Consider the following 14,877-nt stretch of genomic DNA (forward strand, 5'->3'; position numbering starts at 1 on the left):
TGAATTGCAGTGTGTGCAGTACACAACAGACTATAATCAATGCACAACTGCTCTCTGTATTTGAAGAGATGTAGAATATTTTAACAAGGTCATGTTGCTGTCGAACAAGAACGTCTTTCTTTGGAGAGGATGACAGTATGTGAACGCCTTTTTCTTTACTCGTGATAGAGGTGATGGAGGTCTGCTCAGCAACTTACTAAGTAGAATGTGTGTTTGTTTTTATTGTGTGATCACATTTCCTCAGTTGTTTCTGTTTTCCTTAATCACTCTCTATTGTTAAATGACAAAAGTATTGTATGGCAGCTTGAGAGCTTGCATGTTGTGTTCTAATCGTTGTATTCTCCCTCCCTCCCCTCTTTCCTCCCTCCCTCCCTCTCTTCTCTCTATCTCGCACCCTCCCTCTCTCCCTGACAGACACCACCCTGTCGAGTGAACGTGGTAAGTACTGCAGAGGCACGTTTCCCTGATTTAGAGACGGCTGATTTGACTGAGCCAGATTGGAGATGTTTGTGTGGATGAGTGTGTAGAGAGTCATCTCAGATGTTTGTCTCAGGGGGAGTTTGATGCCATGAGCACAGAACGTCGTTTGCATCAGCCACGAAGCTATTTTCCTCTTCACCACATTTCATATCACAGCAATGTTGGAAAGGGAAAAACATCTACCCAATGTAATTACCAAAACAGCATCACTGGACCCATGTGGCCAATCAGAGTTTGAATTTGGCGTATATTGTATATATTCACTCTGTCCTATTTAGCCAATTGGCCCTCTGTGTCTCTAATGATATCATATTTATAGTAGCCTGCTGTATCTCCTGCCCACTGTCTCTTTGTCTTCATACAGCTGACTATAATGGGCTTCAGTTCATCTCCACATGGCCCATAGAAGGAGCAGATGAACACCGTCTTCTCCAGAGCCTGTCTCTCGATTTTCATTTTACATTTGACTCCCCACATAGGCTTCCTCTGTGCTGCTGTTTCGTGCTTGGAGGAGCATAGTGATCACCCATTTCCACTCAAATCAAGATATAAAATCATCTGAGGTACGGTCTATGTACGGGCTGTAATAAGAGCCTATTGAGTCTGGACTGTTCTACCTGCAGATCCCAGGGACCAGGCAGGCATGCATAAAACACCTGTGCCCTACTGTTGGTGCAGTCTGTTGCATCTGCTTAGAGCTGCCTTCTCTCACTCTGCAAACAGCCTCAAACAGCCTGGCTGCGTTATCAGAGATGGGTTTAGGACGGGTGAACAGACAAAGCAGCAATGATAAAGCTTTGTGTTTGAAGAATGCATGCACAGGTCTTTGACAGAATGTGGTTTCCCCACACACCAATGCACCAGCATTTGTCTGTGGAACTCATACAGTATGTGCATCCCATGAATGGGCAAATCATACCCTGTAGGTTGAGGTGACATTGGGGGGGATATATGGAGGGAAATATTGTAGTGCTCGTAAATGAGACATGGAATTATTACTTATTATTAGTAAGTAGTAATACGGTGTCATGCTAGCCATGTAATCTCTGAGAGGGGGAGGGAGGCAAAGGGGATAGGGCATGCATTCTCTCTTGCCTTTCCATCACCCATCACTACTAGGTCCTATGTTGGAAAATCATGACATAATGTGAATGCTATTTCAGAGGGGGGGGAGTATGAAGTAAGGAGTGAAAGGCAGATGAATAAGTGAGAGGAGGGAGAGTTAGTGCAAGATCTCTGTGCCCTTGCCCCTTTGTACACTACTGCTAGGAGGGGGGGGGGGGGGGGGGCTGCGCTTATCACAGTTTATAATGACTAAAGCACATACCCTACCGCAGACTCTTATCCGGGCAATAATTGGGCTGCATTTGTAAACGCAGCCAATGTGTGTAATAAAAATAAAAAAGGGGGTTACAGTCACCCCCCTTTCGCCCTGTCCTCAAAAAGGCTCTTTCAGCCCCGTGTTCTGGTGTGCCAGATAGCACCCTCAATGTCAAGTGGCTGGGAGCTTTCTCTCTCGGCTTAATTGTCTGTACCTGAGACAGGATGCCTAGGTGTAATTGCGATAAGAGAAAATGCTGTGCCTGGCTGGTTTTAGTGCCTTTATCTGTAATCTCCGGATTGATTATGGTTTTTCTGCCAGTCAAGCAAATTGTTCAGCCCCATCAATTGCACTGGAAACTGCCTTAACTGTGTCAGGACCAAATAGGGGAGCAGAACACATCGGCAAACGCATAAAATATGGAGTCATATATTGCTTATTGCAATACAAAACAGCCGAGAGGCTACATTTATTCCCCCCTCAGTTACCTGTATGTTCTCTAAGTGCTTGATGTTCAGCTATAAAGGCCATATAGTACATTGAGATACATTAGAAATTCCTTAGTAATTGTCTTTTATTTGGAGAGTAATGCAAGGGATGTTGAACACTGCAAATGTTCTTTCCCGGCTGATGCAATACATGAACGTAACATTATGACTATAGCTACTGTTCCCTGAAGGAGGGAAACAATGTACAACATACTATGGGGAGTCGCACTCTCGCGACTTAAGTTGAAAGATCTAAAATCACGCCTGACAAGGCCATTGAAATCCTCGCCCACTGAAAACCCCATAATCCACAGGTGATAAGCGTGAGGCTCTTATTCATTCCTTCAATTGGACGCAACCTCACCTTAGAGTCGCCTGGGGTGAACTGAGTACCAAATAATGCGTGGACATCCCCAACACCTTAAGCTGAGGCCGAAACCATTAGCAGGGGGTCTTGTAGGAGAGGATCATCAGATCCACCAACTCCAGTGGCTCAAAGGGAGTGGAACACAGTGGCTCCAAAACCAGTGCCAAGTCCCATGTGGGCCCAATAGGTTTGGAGGCTAAGGTCTAAGACGATGTACACCTTTCAGGACCCGCACACCCATGGGGTGGGGCCCCGGTGAGGCTCCGTCAATTTCCATATGAAACACTGAGATAGCGGCCATGTACACTTTTAACGCGGAAAATGCTTGCCCCTGCTCGAAAAGCTCTTAAAGGAACATAAGGATGTCCCACACAGAGCACTGAAAGGAACAAGTCCTTTATCTTGGCATCAGAGCTCAAACGCATACAGCCCTCTCATGGAGGGCGCCCTAGCCTACTGAATGGTAGCAATAACATTTGGAGGTTAACCTCTAGCCTTCAGATTGGCCTTCTAAGGGGCCAGGCCGTGCGCCTGGGACAACAGGTCCCTGCCAATGGGAGTTGCCACGGGTCCCCATCTAAAAGGCAAATGATCTATGCGTACCAAGGTTGCCTGGGCCAACGAGGAGCCAAAAGAATCAACGATAAGCCCTCCCGGCTCGCCCTCTCCATGGGCTGAATCCGAACCACTGACAGAAATGCATAAAGGAGGGCCCGATGCCAATGGTGCGCCAGAGCGTCTGTTCCCAACAGGGCACTCGGGTGCCTCATCGAGAAAAATAAACGACACTGCAATGCGTCAATATCTACGTCGGCCCTGCTGAAAATGTCTCATCGCTGGAGACCACCCAGGGGTGTAGCCTCCACTCTTGAGAGAGAGGGTCCCAGCTGGATAAAATATCTCGCACTGCTTCCCAGCAATAGGGAGCGTGCCAAGGTTAGGAGGGAGAGAGATGGTCTCCCCGTTTGTTGATACACGCCATCACCGGCATAATGTCAGTTCTGACCTGCACAAGCTGGCCCGACAAAAGCAGGGGGAAGTGCCTGAGTACCAGATACAGTTAGGAGCTCCGGCTAATTGATATGAGGTGCGCTTCGCACCAGTGTCCATACCCCCCAAATTGGGGGATGCTCCTGTTGTGGTAACCTTGCGGCATACAACTCGGCCCAGTGGAGCCCCAACTCAGCCCCATGGCCCTGACAGGGACACCCAATGCGACTGGCTTAGGTTGCGAGATGCGTCCAGGTGAGTGTCTAGCACTCAGCCCTGGAAGGGCCTCATAAACAATAGCCCCACGGGAACGACTTCCATCACAGAAGCCATCAGCTCCAATAGGCGTAGTCAAAAATACACTGTGTGACCCAGCCGAAAGCAGAGTCGGAACCCTGACAACCTCCGTGTGGATATAAAAGAGCGATAAGCAAGTGAATCTAGCTCGAAACACAGAAACAAAATGGGCTGAGATGGAGTAAGACAGCTCTTTTTCTGGTTTCTTAGAGTTTGTAGACTCTGAGGTGCTTGCTGAGGGTGTGTACAAAAGGTCTAGAATGGGATGCAAAGTTCCGTTCCTTTTCGGAGCCAGAAAATACCAACTGTTCCAGCCATCCTGGATCTTTGAAATAGGAACCACTCAGATTGTCTGCTTCTGGAGACTAGAGGATATTCCCTCCCTCAAAACGGGTGCTGAGGCCTCAGGAACAGTCGAAGTGATGACGCTGCAGAAGTGTGCGGGAAGCACAACAAAAGGTAGCTTCTACCCTGATGCCACTGTTCGCATGATCCCGGGCAACACTGCGCATGCGCTCCATTGGTCGGAGCAGACAGCGAACCCCGTGAGGTGCCATCTGAAGGGGCAGGGAGAGGTTGGTTCTTCTTTCATTTCCACCACCCTTGACAACCGTGTGTCTGAATGTGGAGAAGCGACACTTTTTATTGAAATCCCAAGCGGGAGATACAACACTTTTGACACCCCGTGAACAATGTGGATCTTGGGGTTGAAAAAAACGGTGTTTATGTGCCAAGGTTTGCCTAAAGCCCGGCCCACTCTTGGTACAAGGCTCAAAAGGCTCCTGAACAGCTTCTACCCGCAAAGCCGTAAGACTGCTGAACAGTTATTCAAATGACTCTTGTACCGGCTCTATTCACAATCACTGATACTCTGACAAACACACACACACACACACACACACACAGACATACTAGATACGCTCAAACACAAAAAACACAAATGCATATTGACCACACACATACACTCACACACAGACACACTTTCACAGTCTTCACAGACACTGCTGCTATTCTGTTTATTATCTATCCTGATTGCCTAATTCACTTTTACCCCTACCTACATGTACATATAACGTCAATTACCTCAACTACCTCGTACCACTACACATTGACTCAGTACTGGTATTGTTATTTTATTGAGTTACTACTTCCTTTGACATTTTATGCACATTTTTCTTACTTTTTAACTCTGCATTGTTGGGAAAGGGCTCGTAAGTAAGCTTTTCACGGTAAACTCAATACCTGTTGTATTCGGCGCATGTGACAAATACAATTTGATTTTGTTTGAAAAGCAACTCCGCGGTGGGGAGGCAGGAATAGCCAGTAGTAGCTATCTTTCCTCGGCTAGTTAGCTAACCCCACTAGCACGTTATACAACGCGTGTTAGCTAGCCTGGTCTTGAAAGTCTACGTAGGAGCGGATTGCCGAAGTGGGACGCGTACCCTTCTGAGAAGAGAGGCAAGCGGTGGTCAAACAAGGACGACACAGGTGGCGGGGGGATACACACAGAACCTGGTCTCCCTCTGTCTTCGAGTAGCCTCCCGTTACCGGAGACCGAGCACACAGGAGCCGGGAGACATTTGACCCGACCAATTACCCAAATCATCTCTGCGTCCCACAACTCAGACAGAGGTACGGGCACCTGGGAGAGGGAGCCACTATCGGAAACACCTAAAGAATGGTACACGATTGTCAAGAGAACATGTGCCCCAGACTAGTAGGAGAACAGTGCCAGCTGTCCCCTAGTCTCGCAAACAAACTGATTCGAGCGAGGGCAGCCTGAGCATGCACCGACCTGAAATATACAAGACAACCAACTTGAGTTACTTTTAATTCATTGGGGCATTGTAGCGAACCCGAACCCGGCTTGTTAGCCTTCGTCATTTTGGTCACGTTAGCCATCTTAGTTATTGCTAAAGCCAGGCCAAGCAATTAAAATAATTGTCTAATTGTTCATGGTTAGGAAACTTATGAGAACTAGACAAACTTCAGCACACAACGACCAGAGGTGAGCATGCTCTACCACTAAGGGACAATTTAGTTGGCGCAACTTAAAACTTCTTTGGGCTGCAAGCCCGAAGCCGGGCACAATATGACAACAGCCACTTCAAGTGCAGGGCGCGAAATTCAAAATATATATTTTTTTAATATTTAACTTTCACACATTAACAAGTCCAATACAGCATATGAAAGATAAACATCCTGTGAATCTAGCCAACATGTCCGATTTTTTAAAAATGTTTTACAGCGAAAACACCACGTATATTTATGTTAGCTCACCACCAAATACAAAAAAGACAGACATTTTTCACAGCACAGGTAGCATGCACAAAACCAACCTAACTAACCAAGAACCAACCAAACTAACCAAGAAACAACTTCATCAGATGACAGTCTTATAACATGTTATTCAATAAATCTATGTTTTGTTCGAAAAATGTGCATATTTGAGCTATAAATCAGTTTTACATTGCAGCTACCATCACAGCTACCGTCAGAAATAGCACTGAAGCAGCCAGAGTAATTACAGACACCAACGTCAAATACCTAAATACATGGTGTACAGCAAATGAAAGACAGGCATCTTGTGATTCCAGCCAATTTCCGATTTCTTAAGTGTTTTACAGCGAAAACACAATATAGCATTATATTAGCTTACCACAATAACCAGAAACACAAGCCATTTACCAGCAGCAAAAGTTAGCGATCGTAACAAACCAGCAAAAGATATATAATTTTTGACTAACCTTGATAAGCTTCATCAGATGACAGTCCTATAACATCAGGTTATACATACACTTATGTTTTGTTCGAAAATGTGCATATTTAGAGCTGAAATCAGTGGTTATACATTGTGCTAACGTAGCATCTTTTCCCCACAACGTCCGGATATTTTTCTGACACATATTCTGACCGAATAACTATTCATAAACATTACTAAAAAATACATGTTGTATAGGAAATGATAGATACACTAGTTCTTAATGCAATCGCCGTGTTAGAATTCTAAAAATAACTTCATTACGGCATGCAGTTTACGTTATGGCGAGAGCGTGCCCAAAATCTGGGCGCAAACTACTAGTTCACATGTTCGACAGATATATGAAATAGCATCATAAAATGGGTCTTACTTTTGATGATCTTCCATCAGAATGTTGTACAAGGGGTCTTTTGTCCAGAACAATCGTTGTTTGGATTTAGAATGTCCTCTTCTCCAGTCAATTAGCACGGAAAGCTAGCAAAGTGGCGCGAAGCTCTCCTTCCTGAACATACGCAGACAAAGCAACACGCCTAACGTCCCGAAAAAATGTCAATAATCTAATAAAACTATATTGAAAAAACATACTTTACGATGATATTGTCACATGTATCAAATAAAATCAAAACCGGAGATATTAGTCATCTATAACGACAGCTTTACAGAAGGCAATACCAGGTCACTTCTCGCGCGTTCCAGAAAACAGGAAATTGGGGTCACGTCATGCCAAGAGCTTTTATTCGACCTCAGATGATGTTATACACTCCATTTCTTCTCTCACTGCCTGTTGAAATCTAGTGGAAGGCGTATGAAGTGCATGTATACTAATACATATCAAGCACATTTATAGGCAGGCCCTAGAACAGAGCATCGATTTCAGATTTTCCACTTCCTGTCAGGAAGTTTGCTGCAAAATGAGTTCTGTTTTACTCACAGATATAATTCAAACGGTTTTAGAAACTAGAGAGTGTTTTCTATCCAATAGTAATAATAATATGCATATTGTACGAGCAAGAATTGAGTACGAGGCCGTTTGAAATGGGCACCTTTTATCCAGGCTACTCAATACTGCCCCTGCAGCCCAAAGAGGTTATTAAGACAGTCTCATGTTTCAGTTGTTTGTTTTAGTAGCGTGAATTGTTCCTGTTCAAACCGAGGTGAAGAGCGGAATATTTGAAGGAATGAATCCGAGCCTCACGCTTATCACCTGTGGAAGGAAGGGCCTCCAGAGAGGAGTGGATTTCATTGGCCTTGTCAGGCGGGATTGTAGATCCTTTGAGAGTGCGACTCCACATATTATGTTGTACCGAAGTTGACTGACCGAAAGGGGACTATCCATTTTCAAAATTAAACAGTATTGTGTCCTGATTAAAGGTGTTGCTGTATTGCACCGATTTTCCCCAAGGCTCCCTGCTTAATTCTGTATGTATCCTTGAGAGCAATGTGGAATCATTTGAACACAGAAATTCTCTTTCATCAGCTCCTCAGCAGCCTTGAAAGTTCTGTTCTTCTCACTGTAGCTTTGAGTAGCGGTTTGGGCTGAAAGAGCAGCTAATGGGCTGAGAAATGTCTGTAAACCTACTGCAAAAACATAAGCTAATGTCTGCAGACACACGGCACAACACAATGTCCAGGAGCCGATGCACTGAAAGGAGAAAACCCCTGGTCCTGCTTTACCTTCATGTCTCAGGAAGGCCATTTCTGTCAGCCTAATTGAGGCGCTGCTTTGCTCTCCAAGTGGCCTGCTGAAATAGCCTTATTGCCTGCTGGAGGGTACTACAGTAGCTCCAGGTTGCTGGCTCAGGGCCCTGCTGTGAAAAACAGGTTGGTGGATCTCTAATACAGCTCTCTAGTGATTTAGAAGTACTATATCTACCTCCAGAACTCCAGAGCAGAGTGCAGGGATTTTTTTACATACACACTTTTAACACACACATGTTCTAAATGCACACTGTAATGACACTCTTTACATTTTATTTTGGTTTGAACATTTCGCAGTGCATATCTCACACTGACTATGGGTTTGTGTGGGCTGTCTTTTGGCACTCTCCAAGCAGAGGATACATTGTTTGATCTTTTGCGCAGGCTTTCTCTGAAATGTGGTGGATTGGGAGGCCTTCTGCCCCTCTTCCCCCTCAATGCCAATTAAAAGTGTTTTTTTCAAGCATGATTTGGAGCTCCTGAAGACAGTTGAAGTGAAGTCACTCAAGACATATGGCAGATGGTTACCCAGCTAGCACATCATGTTCTGAGAACCATATGTTTCTTAGAGGTTGGTGAGAGCATGGTTGTCCTATGGTTATTTTGCATATAACCTTGCCACAACGTTCTGGGAATGGTGCAGGATACTCAGCTAGCAGATACCATTCTGAGAACCATATGTTTTGTAGGTGGGAATTTCAGTACTTCAGCATAACGCTTTATACAGGTTTCCTCATGGTTCTTTTTAAAGTATTATTCTCAGAAGGTTAAGAAACAATGTTCTTCTGTGGGAATTTCAGTACTTTAGCATAATGTTTTCTGCAGGTTTCCTCAAGGTTCTATTTAAAGTTATGTTCTCAGAACATTAAGAAAACTGTCCATAAAAACACATTAGTAACGTTCAAAGAACGTTCCAAGAATGTTATTTAAAAACATATTCCAGGGGTAGGCAACCCTGGCCCTGGAGTTACGCAGTTTTTTATTTAATCGACCAGGAAGACCAGGTGTGTTGAAATTCCATTCTCAGCCTCAACAAAACTCTCTCTATCCCCTATCTTGTTTAGTGTGATCAGGTGTTGGCCGCACCCACTAATTTGCCACACCTGATCTTAATGAGTGCCTGTTTCCCAGGGTCTGTTTGAATAAACTAAAATGAGCAGCTTTGTATGAGCTAAAAAAAAATGTTTATTTCCATGTGTCCAATCTGAGCTTGGAGTTCAAAGCAGTTAAACTAAGCTGTTCTCAGAATGTTATTTAAATACCTTCAAATCACCTATAATTTTCGTTCTCAGAACGTTAATTAAACCTCCCAGGAAAACATTCAGGAACCATAGTAAAATGTTCTCACAACCTCCCTGTAACCTAACAATTAATGTTCCTTGAACAGGTGAAATTTTCACTTCCATCATTTAAAAAAAAACATTCCATTTTACCGGTCAGGAAACTTATGGCTTCATTCTCAGAACCAATGGGAAACCAAAAATCTACGTTCCCACTTCTAAGGAACCAAATGTGCTAGCTGGGTAGGCTTGGAATTTGCAAATAGAAACGGAAAGCACCTATTTCCAACAACGGAAAGCACCTATTTCCAGCCCAATTTAAAATGTAACCTAGTTAAATAAAGGTTAAGTAAATAAAGTGTAACATACTGTCAAACCTCCAGCCATAGCTTCTTCAGAGGCATAAGATATGGTGCTGAAAATGCCATATAGGTTTTCCACCCATCAATCCCACCTATAAAAGTATTGAGACAATACAAAGCATTTCTACGAGAAAAGCTGCAGCGTCAACTTGATCCCATAGCTTAGCCCTCAGCTCTCAGCTCTGGGTCCTCACTGAAAAGGGATCAGCTGTACTATGGGTCCATTGACAAAGACAGGAGACTCAAAGAGAGGTGAGACACATGAGGAGAAAGCCGAATGGCCTCAAGCTTCAACATCCCAGCAGGCTGGCAGTATTAAATTGGACCCAGAGAAGTTTGATCAGTTTTCCAAGAAGTGTGTAACCCCCTTTTCTTATTCAGACGAGAGAGGACAGGAGATCGGGAGGACTAGGGCATTCTCTCAGCCATGTGGATTTGTCTCTAGGTTCAAATCATAAAGAGAGATCACACACAAACCAGAAACACAACAAATCCTCCACAGTGGCTATTCCTATTGCACTATATTCAATTTCCCCTCATAAGTAGTGTAAAGTACGTATGTCAAAATACTTTAAAGTACTACTTAACTTGTTTTTTGGGGTGTCTGTACTTTACTAATTAAATTTACATTTCCTTCACTACATTCCTAAAGTAAATAAGGTACTTTTTATTCCATACATTTTCCATGACACCCAAAAGTGCTCGTTACATTTTGAATGCTTAGCAGGAAAGGAAAATGGTCCAATTCATGCACTTATCAAGAAAACATCCCTGGTCAAATCTCAATGTTAACACCTTTAATTTCCTCCCCTCCCTTTTATCTCCCACTATGATCCGATCTCCCTCTCATCCTGTCCTCCTCTCTACCTTCTCCTCCTATTCTCTTCTCTCCTCTCTTCTCCCACCCTGAATCATTTGAAAGGCACTGTAGCATTACGGGCCCACTGAGACGGCCTCATCCAGGCAAATCCCTACTCAAATTAAAGTGTAGAGACATTATTAAAGCCAATCGCTCCTTGTAGTTCCCCAACAGTTAAATTACAACCTTTCCCCTCCTGCTCATGTCTCTAGAACAAAAAGAAACCCCCTTTTTATGACCCTCTTTTCCCACCGCGATCGAGCGGAGCAACGGAACGTAGAGCTTTAAAGCCATGTCGTTTCCCTAGATTGGGTGTGGAATTATGATGTGTTCGGGAGGAGCTGCCACTCATGGGAGGCAGGCCCTGCTAGAGGCTGGCTCATGATCGGCATCGAGTTTCACTAACACAAAGAGGATTAAGTTCCCCAATTTGAAAAGCTTATTTTTCACACACTTCGCCTCGACACTCCAGCTTGTCAGAGGCATCCACAATCCTCCAAGTTTGCTTTCATGTTTGAACGTTCCGGAGCAATTTCTCTGCTTTACTATAAATTCTCCTGCTTTTCAATGCTTTTGTCTGTCAAATGGGTAAAGCAGCGGGAGTGCTTTCCCTGTCAATCAAAACTCCTGCTCAGAGTGTGTTCCCTATACTCACAGATTACTGTTCTGCTGTATGCTACGGAGGTGTTGGACTGTGTGTGTGCAACTGCTCTACTGTTGTTTGTGTAATCTGTCATTTATTTGACATTACAGTGAGGGCTGATTTCATGCAGTGCATGTCAGGGTCCTAGCTGTCAGAAGCTGAGAGAACTGTGTCCCGTGAAGACTGGAGCCCTCCCGCCATGGTCTAATATCACATTAATTGACCCTAAATTGGCACATTAATGTCAGTTAAACTGCACTAATACATCATTTTCATTCTTAAGAAAATATGTAGAACAGTGTAAGTCTCAGAGGGACATGTTCTATTACAATAAATAACATGGATCTTTAGTTACTGCTCCATTTCACTTAATCTTGAAGGACTTTGTCACCAAAATAGATTCAGAATTATAATAATGTGAAACGTTGTTAAATAGTACCATGTTAAAAATAGAAGCAGGCTTGTGAAATGCTGCTGGCTGCAGTCACCGCACATCCAGATTGAGTCTAGAAAAACATCCTGCATCTTAATTCAGCTCCTGTGAAGTCTGAGAAACAGAGAAACAATATTCTCCTCACCTTAGTCTGCCTTTTCTCTCCCCAGTCACGCACAACTAGCAGCATCACACCATTCTGCCTGAATTACCATCGCCATTTTCGGCAATCCTCATTTCTGAAAGCGGCCTCACTACTGCAGTGTATTGTACAGGCAGGCAGCAGGCTACCGTATGACACACAGGAAGATCATGGTGATATAATGTGATCTGATTATAGAGATGAGCCTTATGAGTTTGATGTTTATCACGTTCTCTGAATTGTACCACTTTCAACAAATGGGTGAATCTACAGTATGTGAGTTTTTTTTTAATGTTCTGAATTGAACTCAATGAGGCCATGTACTGAAGATGATGACACATTATAGAGCACTCCACTCCTTTCGCTCCACTGTCAAGATCATGAAAAAAGCCAGTGATGAGAACATGTCATTTGGCAGGATGGTTACCATGCATTATGTCAGGTAGACATAATAGCCTACTGCCTGTTTTGGATGCCAAGCAGGAGTAAAGTAGAATGCTCTGAATGTTTGACCTCTCCTTTATCACAGTGGTTGTATCAAATATTTTCTTCATCCCCCCCACTCACACCCTACCTCTTTTGGCCTGTTCTGTAATAGCAGTGGAATGATGCTGGAGGAATCAAACATTAATCAGCTGCTGTTTTTATAAGACAGGCAGGGTGACCCCCTTCCTCTTCTCCCACCTGGTCTACCTCCAGATGTTAATGTGGCTGCCTAGGCCTACCCCTGCAGGTGGAGGGCGTGTGTGCCAGGATAGCCAGGAGTGACAGGGCCAACCTCTTAAACAGTGAGCTGGTCTCTGGTATTGTCCGTGCTGTGGTTGGTTCTGATACACTTCTGCTACGAGAGGAAGGACCTCAACCATATTAGACGAGTTGACGCTCATAACTAGGGTGACGTATGCTACACTACATTAGCTCTACGATCAGCTGTAGGGGGATATTGCCATTGAGATGGTGACCGGAGGGTCACTTGTCCAGATAATACAAAATTCTATGTGCTATTAGATGTCACATTTTTATGGTGAATGGAAAATATCACATAATAGATCTAGATGTAATACAGCATAGATCTACGTTAATTGTCACTTGGGTAAGTACCTTCTCTGAAGCCTACTGCAGTTAGTGGTTCAACTAAGGCCAGAGCAGAGAGAGCAATTACAGCCATTCTGTTTCTGCGTCCTGGCGTCATGGAGGAGAAGTGCTCCCTCCCACGCTAGGTGAGGAGGATGGCGAGCACTGTGTGAAGAGTAGCTGTAAGACGAGGTGTGTGTCAAGGCTCTAAAGGTGGTGCTAAGTGTGAAGTCGTTGATGTTATAGGATCCCACACTGAGTCACGCAACCCTGTAGCCCAGTTGATTGTGTGGTGTTCCTGCCTCAGCTACTCTCTCTCAGAAGGTCTTTCACGTGCACTGGGGATAGTGAGAGGAGAAGCTCCCCTGACACTAGTATGCCTCAGGGTTTCCATGCGTGTTTGTTGCTGAGAAGTGCAGGAACGATCACACATGGCACTCTGTGCTATGCTGTAGGGCCGTGTTTCTCACGTGCTAATCTCGGTTGCTCTTCTGCTGAGAGCGACACAAACGTTCACCATTCTGAGCACAGAAGGCCTTCCAACAACTTTTTTACTCTTAATATTTTAACCTAATCAGTAAACAGTAACATGCAGCGGCAGCATTGTTGTACGTTTTGGGAGAGCTTAAGTGGTGCCTCAAGGCTTAAGATACAATAGGTTTGAACCATCATTAGGTTTGAACCATCATCAGGTTTGAACCATCATTAGGTTTGAACCATCATCAGGTTTGAACCATCATCAGGTTTGAACCATCATTAGGTTTGAACCATCATAAGGTTTGAACCATCATAAGGTTTGAACCATCATTAGGTTTGAACCATCATTAGGTTTGAACCATCATTAGGTTTGAACCATCATTAGGTTTGAACCATCATTAGGTTTGAACCATCATTAGGTTTGCTCATTGCCTTTTTTGCAAACTACTGCCCACGCAGTAGATGCACTTATTAATGAAGCCGGGGACTGATGTGGTAAACTCAATGCCATCAGATGAATCCCAGAACACATTCCAGTCTGAGCTAGCGAAACAGTCCTGTAGCTTAGCATCCGCTTCATCGTTCACTTCCGAATTGAACATGTCACTGGTACTTCCTGTTTGAGTTTTTGCTTGTAAGCAGGAATCAGGAGGATAAGAGTTATGGTCAGATTTGCCAAATGGAGGACGAGGGAGCGCTTTGTATACATCTCTGTACGTGGAGTAAAGATGATCTAGAGCAGCCCACCCCACACACACACACAGCGGATTCAAATTATCAAAGCTTGATGATGAGTTAGTTATTTTAATCTGCTGTGTAGTTCTAGAGAAAAAAACTGAAATGTGCACCCAGGTGGGGGGGGGGGGGGGGGCAGGACCGAATATGGTAAACCCTGATCTAAAGGTTTTTTCCCCTCTAGTTGCCCAGGTGACATGCTGGTAGAAATGAGGTAAGATGGATTTCAGTTTTCCTGCATTATCACTAGCTACTAGAAGCGCTGATGCATGATGGGTAGGAGTTAGTGAAGCCCTGTTAAACAGTACGGTGCTGCGGTGCTCCTGTCAGCCTGACGTCTGCTCTGTGTTAACTCTCCTCAATGTCATGAATTTAAAAAAAACTGATAATGAACCCCAAGGGCACTTATTCAGCAATACTGCGCTTAATAAGGAAATTCAAAACCTATACCCTCTGTTTTAATAATCACA

At 44.1% G+C, this 14,877-nt stretch overlaps 1 protein-coding gene across 1 annotated transcript in view; it reads left to right on the forward strand.

Moving 5' to 3' along the window:
• Nucleotides 1-14,877, forward strand: part of LOC129815066 (cadherin-4-like) — a 237,993-nt gene that overhangs the window by 116,545 nt on the left and 106,571 nt on the right. Inside the window, exon 3 of the mRNA XM_055868398.1 lies at nucleotides 415-438. Within this exon, the coding sequence (XP_055724373.1) occupies nucleotides 415-438 (24 nt within the window). The remainder of the gene's footprint in view (nucleotides 1-414; nucleotides 439-14,877) is intronic.

Source organism: Salvelinus fontinalis, chromosome 18 (assembly GCF_029448725.1).
Source record: "Salvelinus fontinalis isolate EN_2023a chromosome 18, ASM2944872v1, whole genome shotgun sequence".
Lineage (NCBI taxonomy): Eukaryota > Metazoa > Chordata > Actinopteri > Salmoniformes > Salmonidae > Salvelinus > Salvelinus fontinalis.